This window comes from Sciurus vulgaris, assembly GCF_902686455.1.
Source record: "Sciurus vulgaris genome assembly, chromosome: 5".
NCBI lineage: Eukaryota > Metazoa > Chordata > Mammalia > Rodentia > Sciuridae > Sciurus > Sciurus vulgaris.
In genome coordinates this window covers 113,978,080-113,994,773 of record NC_136465.1, presented here as the reverse complement: position 1 = coordinate 113,994,773, position 16,694 = coordinate 113,978,080, and the positions used below count along the sequence as shown (strand labels likewise).

The 16,694-nt window shown below is 39.4% G+C and overlaps 1 protein-coding gene across 2 annotated transcripts in view; it reads right to left on the bottom strand.

Annotated features, from left to right (window-relative positions):
* Positions 1-239: 239 nt before the first annotated feature.
* The window catches only part of SLC4A8 (solute carrier family 4 member 8), a 72,238-nt gene continuing 55,783 nt past the window's right edge, over positions 240-16,694 (bottom strand). For both annotated transcript variants that reach the window (XM_079143202.1, XM_079143203.1), the window contains exons 20-25: positions 13,471-13,539; positions 12,263-12,436; positions 10,490-10,627; positions 8,411-8,502; positions 6,744-6,839; positions 240-5,599 (exon numbers count right to left, since the gene is read on the bottom strand). In XM_079143202.1, coding sequence (XP_078999328.1) covers positions 5,587-5,599; positions 6,744-6,839; positions 8,411-8,502; positions 10,490-10,627; positions 12,263-12,436; positions 13,471-13,539 — 582 coding nt within the window. In that variant the 3' untranslated portion in view covers positions 240-5,586. The remainder of the gene's footprint in view (positions 5,600-6,743; positions 6,840-8,410; positions 8,503-10,489; positions 10,628-12,262; positions 12,437-13,470; positions 13,540-16,694) is intronic.

The following is a 16,694-nucleotide window of genomic DNA, read 5'->3' as shown; positions in this document are numbered from 1 at the left end:
CTGTCCTGTTTGCCTCTGCCAGAGAAGTTCCCTAGGAAAGGGCCCTTATGGCCTCCTTTATGACTCTGCCCCAAGGACTGGTCAGAACCTGCACCTGGAAGGCACATATGTCCTCTTAAAGCATCTCAGCAGATATCACCACACCTTTCTTTCACCCATCTTCACCATTCTTCAGAAATTCTGCAATTAATCAGCAGTGGCTCAGCCCCTTGATTCAGGCTCAAAGAACACTACAGGTACACAGTTTCTACAGATTTTATTTTTCACCTGTTGAGGTGAGTATACACAAGCCTGGGCAGGCGGAGGTCTAGGAGATGCAGTGTCACAATTACCTGCCCTGGGTCACAGACACAGATTGGAAAAGGAGTCTTGTTCCTACCACAAATTGCTATGGGACTATCACAATGACACATTTATTCCCAGTTCTATTTACACCATGGAGTGTGGAGAGGGTACATTTCTTACACTAAAAATATATACTTTGGAATCTCTAAAACAAAAATATCTCTATCTCTACATGGGACCTACTAGAAAGAACAACATAGAAAACAAGAGAAATGTACCAGCACCTCAAGTTGTTCCCTTGTGAGGGAAGGTTGCTCTACTCTCCACCTGACCTCATTTAGCTTGGAAGGGCAGCCATTTCTAATCAATCAGACAGACAGACACAGAGAAACAAGAGGGAGACTTATCATCCCAGAGGAGTGAATATGGGAGGAGGGGAGGAGGATGATTTTGGCTTCTTATACAAAAGGAGTAATTGCACATTCAGTTTGGTGCTTCTGTTTCCAGCGTTATTGCACATGTGAAAAACCTGCATGTTGAAGTCATCCGCAAACCTGCTAAGAGAAGCCCAAGCTTGCTGATTTCTGCTGGGCTCAGAAATGTGCCGTGGGTGGGTTCTCCCTCTTCTCAAGGAATATTAATGTCATCAACTAGAAGAAAAAGTTCTGTATTCTCCAGTGCTGAAAGTGAGTTAGATTTAAGAAAAATGTTATTCTTTATCTCTTCAGAGGGGTCAGAAACCATTCCATTCCCTTTGAGCACAGAATCTTCTAAAAGAATTATGCCTATGGATGAGTCATTCAACTTCCTGAATTCTCCACTGGAAAGGTTCACGTAACACTCCTTTCCTCTTTTCACACTTCAAGCAGTGATATAGTTACTTCACACCTCTTTTGGTTATGAAAATTACCCTCCTTTCTGACAAAAAAAATGTAACTGAGTCAACCGCCCATTTTCTATAATTAATGTTAAGAGACCAGGGGTAGCAAGAGTCATAAAGAATAGATTTAGTAGAAAAATCGCTTCTATTTGGCTTTGGAATGTCTTTTTCTGTTTACGCTAAAATGTGGATGAGCCTGAGGGCTTGAGAGTCCTCAGACCCTCAACATAAATAAGGAATATAACCATATAGTCCCCTTTCCAAGAAGTCCAGCACTGATCGACTTCCTCATTGCTCTAGCCACCCCAAACTGATGGTGGTTTTGGGTCCTTTGATCAATAACTTCTTCCCTCTAAGGAGAACTTGAAATACTGAGGAAAAGACAAGAGGAGTAGTAAAGGGTGCTTGAAAAGCCAGGACAGTGAAAAGGGGAAGAACTTGAATAACGTCTCACTTGACTAGCCAGGGCCTGCTGGAGGAGGCCCAAAGGCTTTCACCAAGAGAGTCAAGAAGGCTGGGAACATTCAATACAGGGTTCCTGGATGGCCTGCTAGGATGTAACTTAGGAACCTAAGAAATGTGAGAAAAATGTAGTGACAAACTGGCAAAGATGACTGTTTAAAAGTCCTAGGAGGAGGAGCTGTCTCTCTTGCAAAAGAACTTCAAAGACATTGATAAAGTGGCAGAAAGAACATAGTGGGAGGTGTTTCTGATTCTGGTTTAAAAAAAACCAGGGGTCCTGGCATCAAGCCTGCTCCTCTGCTTCAGGAAAATCTGAGATACAGAACATGGACAACAAAATCAACAGAGAAGATGCAGGGAGAATTATTGATTCCTCTACTAAGAGGGAAGTATGGAGAGTCAAGTAGGCAGAAGATAAAGTAGAATTAGAAACTGTCTTTTTTGAACAACCAGAAACCACAGATTCCCCAACACCAGAGACCTCTTAAAGGTCATAGCTCTCATAGCCTGAGCTAGCAACCAAGCCTGAGACTTAGCACATACCAGATTTTTATTGAACATTAATAACTAACTTGAAAGCCAGTCACATCCCAGACAAAGAGAAATAATGGCTATTTACTTTGTCTTTTGGAAAAATATGGTTCACTTTCCCTCTACCCCAAGTTTTTATGAATAAGGAGTGAGGAGAGGAGCTGTATGTGGTAAAGACCAGATCTCTTGACAGTCCTTCATAAGTTGGAAATCATATCTAGCCACAAAGAGCCAATCTGTTTCATGCAACCAAATATATTGGGCAATTTTACAGTACATCGCTGCTGGTTTTTGCCCTCTCTGAGGACCAACTCTTGCCTAAAAATCATGACCAGAAAGCAACTTGCCCACTTAGATCCAAATTCCACTTACCATCATTTTCTTAAATCCCTGACCTCCCTCCCTTTCTATGACACTACCAGTCTATCAGGGTACTGGCATGCCAACATTTAAACCGTTCCTGAAATTTCCTTTCCATCATGGAAGAGGCAGACAACTTCTCTGGCCCAAGCAACTGTGGGCCTGAGAAATCCCTAACAACCTGCCTTTATTTCTACTTCTAAATCAGTTTCTCCTTCATGTTGAACTTTAATACCTTTCTTCATAGATTAATCTGCCTGTATTTGTCCTCAACCTGTTTTGTCGGAGAAACTCAGATGAGAATTCCCAGACGGGAGAATGACCACATTTTTTTGATGTTCTCCCAGCAAGGTGCTCAAAAGCTTAAGAGTGGTGATGAAAACTTGCAGCTACATGCTCATTTGTCACCATGCACACATATGTACACACTGATAGTGCTTCACTGCCACTTCCAGTTTCTTGCCCCCAAATGCTGCCAGCTTGACTCTTGCTACCATGGTCACCAGCCACAAACCTAAGCAAGGAAGCAGCTAGGACTGGGGCTGAGTGGTGAGAGCTGCGAAGGAAAAGAGAGTATGAGTAGGGAATAGTTCTTACCATTAGGAATAGCAAAAATGAGGCTGGCCACTGTTTGAGAAGAAAAATCAAGTGACCTAAAAGGGTGGGCATAGTTTCCCAAAGTGGTTAATGTTCCTAAGGTATAGTAATCTGGGAGACTCTGACTGGGGAAGAACTCAAAAGTCAACATGTGATCCTGTAACTGTGCTGCAGAGAGTTAACAAATGCAGGTCCCCTTATCCTCAAGCAATTTAGCATATACAAGGCATCAGTGTGTTAGGAGACACATTTTTCTCATGACACTGTCACTGGTTTTGTTCCACAATGGGTTCTTCCTTACAGGTGCTCTAAGGCTAGGGAAACAGTAGTTGCCAACCTCCCTATACAAAGTGTGGCTGGAAAATATGGCAGGCAGCAGGGCAAGATGGAGCAAGAAAAGGTGCACATTCTCGGGGAAATAAAACAATGAAAAGGAGAAATGCAAGGAAGTAGCCAGAGACTGACGTGGGAAAGTCAGCAAGAAAGTTTTTTCCCATTGATGGACTATCTTTAATTTTTCCAAATCAAACGGAGAAAGGGGCTAATGATTACATTTGTTCTAAAGTAATAAAATGTGAAGCTTTGGCTCACAAAGATTTTAATGCCCATATATTTTAAAGAAACATGCCTTATCCTGTCTGCAACACAAAAGAAAGCCAAGGCTGCCCTAAAACAGCCTTGTAAATAGAAATCAGACAAACTAGGGACCCTAAAATTTAGTGGGATGCCATTTTAATATTTGAAAGCAGTGTGACATTCAGCCAACAGGCACTGGTGCAATGATACATAGTGTTTATTCATAGCAGGTACCTGTTCCGAGTGGTTGGTGTCTGTCCTGTACCAGTTGTTAAATATCTTGAAAATCATCTCTGCATTAAAATAACTATGGCCCTAAGAGATAGGGAAATGTGGGAGAAATGCAGTTTTCCTTTGACATCAATCAAAGGTCATTAGAGTCAGACTAGAATACATTAATGTATTTTAAGAGTCTAAAGAATGCAACACTCAATAAAGTGATGCAGCCAACTCTTCACCTATAAAAGGACAGCACACTAGGGGATCTTCCCACTGTACAGAGATTTTCCAGAAAGGAAAACTGATAAGCTTGGATTCTCTGGGTGCTAATGGGCTGGCTGGTCACATTCTGTGCACAAAGGCAGGGAAGGTCTAAATGCACTGGAGCTTAGACCCTTGACATTCATTGCAACATAGAAGAGAAAAAAAAGTAAAAGTAGTTTAAACTATATTCCAAAACTAACTTCACTTACAGTTCATTTCCCAGAGTAGCTTTTTACATCTGAGAGTCAGAACTTTTTGTCAACTAAAAGATATCCATGATGATGAAGAAACCACATGGCTGAAGGTGGTTTTGGTCCATTGAGCTGATGATGGTTCACTACTAAGGCAGCTAAGAAGACAGTACATAAGCACTTGGATCTCTCCAGGATGGAATCAGAATGTATCCTCAAGAGACAGCAGCAAGACGTCAAATAGTCTCATAAAATGGCCAATAAAAACAACATGTCTCCTTTTCTACTCACAAACAACTGTCATCAAATCTTTCCTAGATATCTAGAAGGCAGACACTGACCAATCTTTAGACTTGGAAGTCCTTCCTGGCATCTACACTAACTTCTTTTGTAGCATTTTTGGCTCATTCTCTTACTCTATCCTCAATGAAAACCATGAGAAGATTCTCATTCTCACTTGTCATTACTGATTTCTCCCCAAGTATTTTCCTAAATAAGCTAAACAACTCCAAATCCCCCTTGGCCTTTGTATCTTCCAAGGGTCTCACTGAGTTGTGCAGACTGCTGTTAGAGAGTGATTGGGATCCCCCCAGGACAGAAATGTCCTCCTGGCTGAAGTTGTAGGCACTGCCAATGCCCAGGGGGCTGACCATCCTGGTAGCAGACCTCCTGACAACCTCTGGGTCTGACCAGCATCCCCCACCCAGGGTAGGCAATCAAACTAAGGCCCAGGGCTTCCTAAGGATCTGCAGATACCAACATGACTGAAGAAGCTTCCCCTTTTTCTCTGTTCTGCTACTCCCCCACCTCATCATCTTTTAAGGAAGAGGGAGCTCAATGCAGGAATCCTCAATGGCAGAATGGATCCATGTGGCTCAGCAGGCCAGCAGAGAGTTTCAGAGAAAATGTCTGAAAAATGGGAAGCTGGGTCTTTAATGGTGGCAGTTCTGAAGAGAAAGAAGGAAGAGGAGGAGAAGTACCAACAGGAGGTGGCCTTCTGCTTCCACGTTCACATCTGGTGACTCACTGCTGGTATGGGGATGGCTGGGTGGCCTCCAATGCACACCAAGAATAACTGAATGCTTCAGCATGGCTTTGAGATGACCAAGGACAGGGCCAGACTTGGTCTTGCTTCTTCTCTGAGAGACTCACCATTTTCTCTGTAACCAGAACTTCCCTGAGGCACCTCATGGCCCAAATCTTCTATCCCAGCAAAGACTCTTAGTTGAAGAGACTGAATAAAAGTGTTACAATGAGACAAAAAGGGACACATGATTCATTCCTGCTTTTAACACAATACTTTGAAGATGTCACCACAATTTGGATCTGGCTATATTTTAAGTTCATTTACAAGTAGACTAGTTCTCAACTAAAAATAACTGTGTGCGTTATACAGTTCGACAGCTGCCTGGATTTTCCTCTGAAGGAAACAAGATTCTATATTTCACTTACATTCAGCACAGATTTATTTTAACCCATTCGAAGATGAAATAACCCACCACTACCACCCACTGGTGGCTGTGACTTTTCAAAGCACTTCAGTTTCCCCTCAGAGCAACTTATTATTACACCCATTTTGTTGTTGAGTAAACTGAGTGCCAGAAACAGCGGTAGGCCAAATTATACATGCAATTAAGAGTAGGACCAGGTTTCCCAACTACTCTTTTTTTTAAAATAGAAAAGTTATCTTTAATAAGGCCTTAGATTTTGTTTTCAGTTATCTTACTATTTAAACTTAAGTGGTGTTTGAACTAAACTTTTTAAGTAATTTGGATGTGTAGCCTACCTCAGTGTAGGCAAAGATGCCTTAAGTTCTTTCATTTTCTTCAATAACCTGATTAAAATTGATCTATGGTATTAGCAAATGATATACAGAATGTTCTTTGCAAAATAAGAAAACAGTTACAATTTAATATTTCAAAATCTGTTCATGGCAATAATTTTCATTATGGAAACAAGTTAAATAAGTTAAAGTCTGTATCAATACTATTTATTTGTATTAACAATATTAATATAGACTTGTAGCAATTTTCCAATTTGTGTGGTTAGGTAACCAGAGAGATATCATTTAGATTTTCAAATAAGAACTAAAAAGAGGATTAAGGAACTAAACAGGTAAAGTGTATCAAAATAATTCCATCCTGACTGGACCTATGTAAATGGACAGCTCAAAACACCCTATCTCTTCCAATATTTAGAAATCATTTTTACTTTTTTTCCTTAGGCTTAAATCTATTCTTATGGGGTTAGCAGCAATCCTGGAAGTGCTATTTATTAGACAAATTCAATCTTACAACTATATATATTTTACCTTCAACATTATTACCATTTCCAAAAGACAAAAATAAATAAAAATCAGAAATTATAGATCTCTTTACCTTTTTTCCTTTGTGTTTCCAGAATTCATACTGAGAGCTTTCCAGACCGTGGTTTTAGGCATTTCATCAGAAATATTAATCTCAGAGGGGTCACATCTGAAATCAATGCTTGGTACAGTGAATGTCAGACTTATGAATAAAATACATATCTCATTCTATAATGATCACCACTCCACCCGAAGGGAAAAGACTGTAAGACTAGCTAACAGTTCTCAGTAGCTCTGGGAACACAGATGGAGTCTGGTCATTCTTCTGCAGCCACTGAGGTCAGAACAGAAAAAGGTAAGATGCCTATGAGATGCTGCTGCAGGCTGGGCTTTTGTCCCAGGTCGTGCCTGGTCCTCTGAAAAAGCTCACTGGAAATGGTAACCGTGTTATGATGCCAAGAGCACAGCGTCAGGAACTCCTATTTGCTTTCTGTGTGCCAGGCACTCTTCATTCATTTTCTTATTTACATAGTGAAATCTTTTCCACTGATAGTTTACAAAGAACTTTCTCACTCTATTGTCTTAACTATTATAGCAACAGAGATTAATAACATTCTTGTTTGAAGGTGCAAGCACTTGTCCAAGGTCAAATGACAATAAATCAAGACCCTGGACCCAGACTTTGGTCCTCTGGAGCCCAAGAATAAATAAAGTCTTCTATACACCAGGAGTTCTCCTAAAATGCCAAGAGTGAAGATAGCATCCCACTGGAGAAGAAACAGAATTCGAATTATATGGCTCCTTCTATAATAACTTACAGAAAGTTTATTAGGGACCAAAGACTTTCCTAATTTACCCCACAGTACAAACCACAACAAACCCAATGATTCAGCAGTCAATTTCCCAAGATCCAGTTGCCCTTTCTTCCTTCTCTGCCCCTCCCAACCTCTAAGCTCCTTCACCCTGTGTGTGCCTCATCTAAAACAGAAACAAGATGACAGGAGCAAAACGACACATGGACCAATTTAGCTTCTTGTGATTTGTGGAGATCAATAGGTTTGGTAGGTAAAGGAGTGAAATCACTGGCAGAAGTAAGGCATTTTTATGATCCCAGCTCATTCTCCCTGGGTCCCTGAACTACAGATGCCATGAGTCTGGTTGGAATGGACTGTCTCTGCCTATCCCCAAGGCAGGTCCAAGTGTAGGAAAGTCATGCACACCAGCCTGAGAACTCTCTAGAAATAAAGACGATTCCATTCATCTTTGGAAGGTGGCAAAGAAAAGCATAAGGGGTACTAGTTTGAGGAATAGACAGACCCAGTTTTGAATATTGATCTTTCTACTTAGTAGCATTATAACTTTGAGCAAATTACCTAAACTTCTATAATCCTGTTTCCTCACAAGTACAGAAGTGGATAATGACACTCTTTTTAAGAGAATGGTTATAAAGACTGACGGAGAACATATAAGTAAACCTTCTTGCACAATTGTGGCATGGAGGAAGGCACTAGGGATGTTGACCCTCTCTCTCTTCACCTGGTACAGTGCTGGGCACAGAGCAGGCATTCAGTTCACAATGAAGTGGAAAAGGTATTGATTGTCACAGGGTGGACATGGGAGTCTGGATATTTAGCACTTTACACCAGCAGCTGCATTTGTAAAAGCACCCCCCCACACACAAAGTCAGAATGTTTAGAGAATAGCCCAAACAGTAAATTCCTTTGTGTTTGGGAGCTTTACCTGAAACTGTTGTTCTTTCCAGGACTACTTAGTAACTTCCTGCTTTCAAGGGGGAACTTGTCTCCCCCAATTTCTAACATTTTCTCAGCCTCCTGGGGGGAAAAAAGAGACATTATTATATCTTGGACAAAGAAAGATCATGAGTTTTCACCAGCTCATTCTTCTACTACCACAATTTCTAACTAATTTTCTCTCACAATTATTATACAAATGTAATTAGGTTTTTTATAGGTTTGAGTCACTGTAAAAAGAGACAATCTGATATTTCCACATATGGAATAGTATTGAAAAAAAATCTGAATCTGAGTAAGCCTCTAGATTCAATGACCAACTTGGAAACACCAGGGACAAAAAATGATGTTAAATGACACTAAGGAAGATATTTAGCAAAATATCTATGATGCAAAAGCCTAGAGGTCAGGGCTGGGGATATAGCTCAGTTGGTAGAGTACATGGGTTCAATCCCCAGCACCACAAAAAAAAAAAAAAAAACCCCTATAGGTCAAGGACCCAGTTTTTCAAAACTGGAAAGGAAACCCCTAAAGAAATTTAAGGAAGATATCAACCAATTGAAACATAGTGACCTTCTTATAGATCCTGATTCAAATAAACATATTGTTAAAAATAATAAGGCAATTGGGAAAATATGAATATTGACTTTGCTTTCTACTTTATGTTTAAAATGTTCCATATTAAAATGTTATCTTTAAAATAATGCCACTAATTTAGCCAGGTGCAATGTCACATGACTGTAATCCCAGCTATGGGGGGCTGAGGTAGGAGGCTCCCAAGTTTGAGGCTATCCTTTTTTTGTATATATAATTAAAATCTTTGTCTACATTGCCTACATTATCCTTAAGGATAAATTTTAAAATTAAGAGTTGCTGGGCTAAAAGGGTCTTACTATGTTGCCCAGGTTAGTCTCAAATTTCTGGGCTCTGGGCTCAAGCAATCTTTCCATCTCAGTCTCCAAGTGCTGGGACTAAAGGTGTACATCACTGTGCCTGGTTTGGGCTTGTACATTTTTAAGACTCTACTTTAAGCTGCCCTGAGATTTATCCAATTCATATTACTAGTTTTATTGTACGAGAAACCCATTTCAATAATAGTGTTACCAACACTTTTTTTTCAAAATCTTTCCAAATTTGTTAAACGAAAAATATATTTGATATTTCCATTTCTTTGATTATTTGGTCATTTATAGTCTTCTTTTGTAAATTATCTATGTCTATTGCTAATTTTTATTCCATTATTGTTTTATTAGAGATAATTATTTGAATAGGAAGAATTTTAACAAATGTATTAACATTATTTAAAAATTTTGTTTATGGAATTTTGGATACCTGAAAGCTTCACATTTAATGTACTGAATTCTATCAATATTCCATTTAAAGTTTTCTTCCATTGCTTTTGTATTTAAAATTGTTAAAGCTTATTTAATAATACAAGGTTTTAAAAATTCAAGATATTAGAAAAATATGCATGTTGAAATGTATTTCAAGGGATACTATCTAGGCCCTAACTGTATTTGGAACCACTTCCCAGTGCATTCATTTCTTGGTCTGATATTTTCATTTTTGCTGTGCATCCTTTCTTTCCGCGTGTAAGCCATTTACTGAGGGTTCTTTGTGTAGACGACATGGTGCTAAGTGTTGAGGGAAATGAAGGACACAAAGTCCTATGCAAGTTATCTTTACATGGTGCCAAAAACAGTATTGTCAGCAATTAGGCAGATAACAAATACTCTCGGAAAATATACTTTTCAATTAGAACTTTGGGAAGAACACGAGCCATTGGCTCTTATAATAAAAAGAAATGCTATGTTCATATTCTAGATGGTATCCTGGTGAGTAGACTCTAGAAAACAAAGGGAAAAACTACTGATTATTGAATCCAGAAATGAAGGGCAGAAAGGAATATGAATCCTGAATCCATTCTCAGCTGAGAATATCTTGGAGTAATCGTTCTAGCTCTTAAACATAACCCCTGGGATTCCAGACATGCTGACTTTTCATGTGGCCTTTCTTATGTTCTGTAACTTGAGGCCCCAAAATGTGTAGCTGGTACAATGACTATGACCTCTTCCTCCTTGGCCTTCTTTTTGGCATCATCCAACTTCTTCTTTTTGCTTTCAGGCATGAGATCATCTAACCAGCTCAGCTCTCGCTTAGAGAAGCAGAGATCCATGACTTTCCTGACAAAGACCAAGGCCAAAACCTGAAGAAAAATAAAGGAAGAGAGTTAAGGGGCCAGTTTTATTCCTGGAATGAAAAGTAAAGTCTCAATTTTCACAGCTAATTAGAAGAACATTTCAAGAAAAATCCAATTCATAATAATCACAATAGTTGCCATTTATTGAATGTCCTCTTTGTGCCAGGTACCGAGTGTTTTACATAGAGTATTTTAACCATCACGATAGCAACCCTACAAATTACTGAGGAATTAATTTAATTTCCTCACTGAAAAGACAAACCTATCATCTGCAGATGGCCCTGACAACTGCCTTCCCCTGTTTGTGGTCATCAGGAAAGGGCTACAGGGCAGCATGGGGAGCGGATAACTTCTGCAATCATATTTATAATGTCTGCAGAAGCAGGGTCAAAGTGGGCCAGCTGCATTCAGAATAAGCCTGCCTCATCAGGGATGATGGAACCTTGGAAGACTGTCTTTATTCCCTTCTGATCCTCTGTACTTTTCCCTCCAAAATCCTTGCTCTATGACTGCATTGTGTATCTGTAGTGGTTTTTATCTCTGTCCTTTGGCCTAGGCTGACATTCACTTTAAAGGTGAGGAAACTGAGGCCCAGAAAGAGGAAGTGACTTGGCTAAAATCTGGCAGCTAATCTCTCCAATAGACGCAGATCTAAGGTATCTGGACTACTGCTGCACTTTCTTTACAAGAAGCCACATTAACCAGAGATAACTAATAATCCATAAGGACCTTCCTGGGTCCCTTGGTGTGTATCAGTTACATCTCTTGGTTGGATGAGGAATGATACAAATCAGGCTTATTAAATCCAATCATATTTATAATTTTAATGATTACATTTCAAATAAATTTAAAATTGATAGGCTTCCTTCCAGAAGTTCCCAGGAATTTGATAGTTTTTAAACTAAACACTTAATCCCTAAACATCACACACAAATACAGAGCTCTACAAGTATTCTGACAAAACTGGAAAAAAAAAAAAAAAATACCAGGAGGATGTGGATCTATGAGTTTAGAGAAAAAAATTTAAAATGGCATTACAATATGACCCAGTAATCCCATTCCTAGCTGTGTTTCCCAAAGAACTACAAGCAGGGACATAAACAGATATTTGTATACCCATGTTCACAGCAACATTATTCAAAATAGCAATATTCAAAAAGTGGAAGCAACCAAGGTGTGCACTGACAAATGAATGGAAAAATAAAATGTGGTTTATGTACACAATGGGATATTATTCAACCCTAGGAAGAAAAGCAATTCTGACACATGCTACAACATGGATGAATCTTGAATCTTGAAGATATTAAGTGAAATAAGCTAGTCACAAAAGAAAAAAACACTATGAATTCACACATATGAAGTACCTAGAATAATAAAATTCATAAAGACATAAAGTAGAATTGTGGTTTCCCAGGGATTGGTAGGAAGGAGAGAATGGGAAGGTAGGATTGAATGAGTGAGGAGTTTCAGTTTTATAAGATGAAAAAAATTTTGGAGATGCATGGTGATATAACAATGTGAATGTACTTAATGCAACTGAACTGTACATTTAGAAACAGTTAAAATGCAGAATTTTATGTTACAGGTACTTTACCACAACTTAAAAATAATAGTAATAATTTATATTCCAAAAAACCTCACCATCATTGGGAAAACAATGGCAGCTGGCGATGCCTTAATGACCCAGAGCAGGACAAGGCAGGTCAGCTGGATGAGGGTGAAGAGGTGCACTTTGCGCAGAGGCACGTGACGCAGGTAAATAAAATCTGGCTGGTGCTTTGCAGGCATCCCAAAGAGCTTCAGACGATCAAAGAACTGAAAGGAGGGAACTGGCATTTATTTTCAGGAGGCTTTGCAGGGTTTAGAAGCCTTGTTAGACCCATTCATGTCTCTTACATTGCCTGCTCTGAAAAGTAAGTAACACCATTTCTACAGGACACGAATGGAAACCAAGTCTCAAGAGGACAGGCAATATGGTCAAAGCTGGGAAATGTTAGTTGATTTTTTACTTCATCTTTTCTAATTCTAGGTTCAAACTTTATTCCATGCTGAGGATCCTAAGAGAGTTTTCTCAGGGAAAATAGGAAATAAGTGAATTGCATCTTGTGGCTTACTATCAAACCAAAACTCTTACTTGTTCTTTGAGGGATTAGGAGATGTTTGTTGATGAAACCTAATTAACATTCTGAATATAGAAAATATGATCATTCTTACAGTACAGTAAAGGAAAACAGACCCAGGGGTTAAACAACTTGCCCAAAGTCACATTAGAACTCGGCATGTAAGAATGAGCACCAGATATTCCATACAAGAAGAATTAACCATTCGAGAAAAAGCTAAGTTATTACATCATATGGAATATCGAAATTATGATTATGGCTCTCAATTTTCTCTGTTTGAAAGTCTTGGAGGAATGAGTTGATAGATGGGAGAAAGTACAGTATAACAGGGAGTAACATCTGCTTACCTGGGGCAACTCCTACTACTCCTCAAAGGTGAACTTTCTTCTCTTACACTTTAACCTGGTATTAAATCTCAAGCTGTACAGGTTCTTGACCAACCTTTCAGGTTCTGGTTTACCAGCATATGGCAAAGCACCTTGTATTTATGTGCTAAACAAATGTTGAATAATCAACAAATGAATGACTGGAACCATGATATTAAGCCAGGCTACTCTGGAAGTCTCTATGACTGTACATTTGAAGAAATTTCTAAAACAGTCCAACCAGCAAAACTAGGAAATAATTTCTCAAGAACAGATGGCGCTTTCCTTTGGGACCTGCCCCTCCCTGGTCAGGACAGATGAACTCATAGTGAGAGGACACTGCCATGGCTGAACTATACAATACCTGAATTCCCTGTAGTGAAGAAACTCCCATGTAGAGAAAAACTCCATAGAGTACTGGCATCGGAATAAACTGCAGACAAAAGGGCAGAAAGGCCAGAAACCAAGTTTGGTATCACAGTATGTTCAAGGATACATAACTTTTAAATCTCTGAGAATGAAACAAAATCACAAAATAGCTTCAAAAACATTGTGTTAATTTCTGTTTTATTTACATAATTTTGAAGTAGAGGCAAAAGCAGAAGCTGATAGTGATAAAAATCTTCTCTCTGAATTGAAATCATCATTCTAAGTTAAATTATAGGCCTCACATCTCATCCTTATCTGACTCTTCCTCCTCCCTGGGGATGAGTAAATGATCCCCCCCACCCCACATACCCACCACAGACCTCTTTTACAGAACTGATGTCTTTTAAGTCATAATTGCAATCATTTCAGGGATTTGGTGTACTTTGACATGGACTAAAGAAGTTTCTCTTTTACTCTCCAGAGATTTGAGGGCATGAATGGGGAGGAATATTATCAGAGTGAGAATGATTTTGGGAAAAATATTAATGTTATTATATTGTACTTGAATATTCATATAGTACTTGAATAGGACTTTCCCATCACATCCTATCTACCAACCTAGATAATCTTCTGAGAGACTGGGATAGAAGAATGGGGACTTTAGAATCCAGGTAAGAAAACTCTCATACCTAAATTCAGTTGGTTTTTACTTTGGGGCTAAAAAAACCTTCCCAAATGTACTTCTTTTCAGAATTATAAAATCCACATTGGGTTTTAGGTTGTTTCAGTTTTGGAATAAGTAGCCAACCCAATTCAGTGATGACCTTGTTTGTAGAGCTATTAAATAGTGTCTTAAAAGAACTCTTCTGTTGATGTCTGTCACGAGGCTCCTGTCGTTATATTCTTTGAGGAACAGTAACTTCTGGGTCTCTAATCATGGCACCTAGACCATGAAAGGAGTGCTAGAGACATAGAGTGGAGGGATAAGGAGCATGAGGAAAAGTAGGTAGTGAAGCTGAGTGGAAAGTAAAGGGACACAAAGATGGTTTCAAGTACTTTACCATTCTCTTAATTCTCATCCTTGAAGGGCATCTGCAGGGTAGGTTGGGGTGGTTAAAAATCAGAAAGAGGGGGGCTGGGGAGATAGCTCAGTTGGTAGAGTGCTTGCCTTGCAAGCACAAGGCCCTGGGTTCGATCCCCAGCACCCAAAAAAAAAAAAAAAAAAAAAAAATCAAAAAGAGGGAGAATGGAATCAAGAAAGTGCTTCAGATGGTTGGGACCTTGGCAACACAGCTAGAGAGCTTTTCCTTTCACCCTGTTTTCCCATGGAGTCCTTATACCCACACACACAAAAAAAGTTTTTTCTCATCTTTGAGATATCTTTCACCTTTACAAAGATACTCTGTTAGCCAGCTGCTATTTTTCTGTTCCACTTCACAAACAACCTCTTAAAGAGAGTTGTCTGCATGCACACTCTACTTCTTCATCTCTTACTCATTTTTCAGCCACCTGTAATTAGGCTTCTGCCCTATCATTCCATGAAGTTTGCTCTCTGATAAGATACCTCCCCCTACTCTTGCCCTCAAGTTTCTAGTCAAGAAAAGAGAATTATTTTTTAGCCCATGTCAAAATACACCAAATCCCTGAGATGATGATTTTGGTTACAGAAGATTGAAAAGGCATTAATTCTGTAGAAGGGTGTGTGTGTGTGTGTGTGTGTGTTTTGGTTACAGAAGATTGAAAAGGCATTAATTCTGTAGAAGGGTGTGTGTGTGTGTGTGTGTGTGTGTGTGTGTGTGTGTGTGTGTGTTTGTGTCCCCATCTATCTATTCCCAGGGAAGAGGAAAAGAAGAGTCAGACAGGGTTGAGATGGAAAGTCTATGATTTAACTTACTAGTGATCATTTCATTTTAGAACAAAAGGGCTTTTACCATTGTCAGCTTCTGCTTTTGCTTTAAATTATGTAAAAGCAGCAGAAACTAAAGCAATCCACTGAATCTGCTCTTGTCTAGTCATGTTAAGTTACCATATTGATAAACCCAATAGCCTTGGTTTAGTCTTCATCTTTCTAGATAGCTTCTAACCAGTCCCTCCTTGAAACACTTCCCCAGCTTGACTCCTGACACCACACCTTCTTGTTTTCCTTCCTACCTCTCTGGCAGCTCCTTTTGAGACTGTTGTTATCTCTTTCTTAGCCCATTCTCTAAACTATGCTCTTCTCTCTGACCCTGTTCTCTTTTCTCTCTCTTTCTCTCTCTCTCTTTTTTTTTTTTTTTTTTTTTTTTTGCTACTGGGGATTGAACCCAGAAGCACTCAACCCCTGAGCCACATCCCCAGACCTTTTTTGTATTTTATTTAGAGACAGGATCTCACTGAGTTGCTTAGGGCCTTGCTAAGTTGTTGAGGCTGGCTTTGAACTTTTGATCCTCCTGCCTCAGCCTCCTAAGCCACTCGGATTACAAGTGAGAGCCACTGCCCCTTTCCTCTTTGATATTCACCCTTCTCCCAAGTGAGCTCATCTACCTCTTTGGCTTTCAATACCATCTAAGTGTTATTGGCTCCCAAGTGTATATTATTAATCCAAAACCTTCCTCTACTCTCTTCACTTGGATAACTCCTGACTTCTTACTCAAATGTTGATCATAGCCCCACTCCTCACAAAATCAAAATGCAGTCTTCTCCCTTATAATAAGTGTCGTCTTTCCACCAGATGGTCAAGTCAAAAACCTAATAATCATCTGATTTTTCCATTTTCCTCACCCCATTCCACAACCAGTTAACCAGCAAGACCTTTGGATCTACGTCTAAGATGTACAGAGCCCTGCCTTTTTACCTATCCCTACTACCAACTTTCTTATCCAAATCAATATCTTCCCTCACCTATATTATTCTCACTTGTCTCTCTGCTTCTATTCTTCCCCCACCCTAAAAACTTGTCTTCTAGACATCAGCCAGAATGATTTTTTAAAAAATATTAGCTGAATCATGTCTCTCTCCTGTTAAAAGCCCTCGAAGGTAATCTTTACTAGTGTGAACAAGGTCTTCTCTGATCTGGCCCTATCTACTCTTCCATCTTATCCCACTGAGCTCTTTGCCTTAACTCAGTACCCTTGTACCACATGACCCTGGTTACCTTCTACAACACATATTACTCTTTCCTTCCACATGACCTAACTTAACTGCTTCTCTCCCTTCCCTCCATGCTATTTTCCACCATCC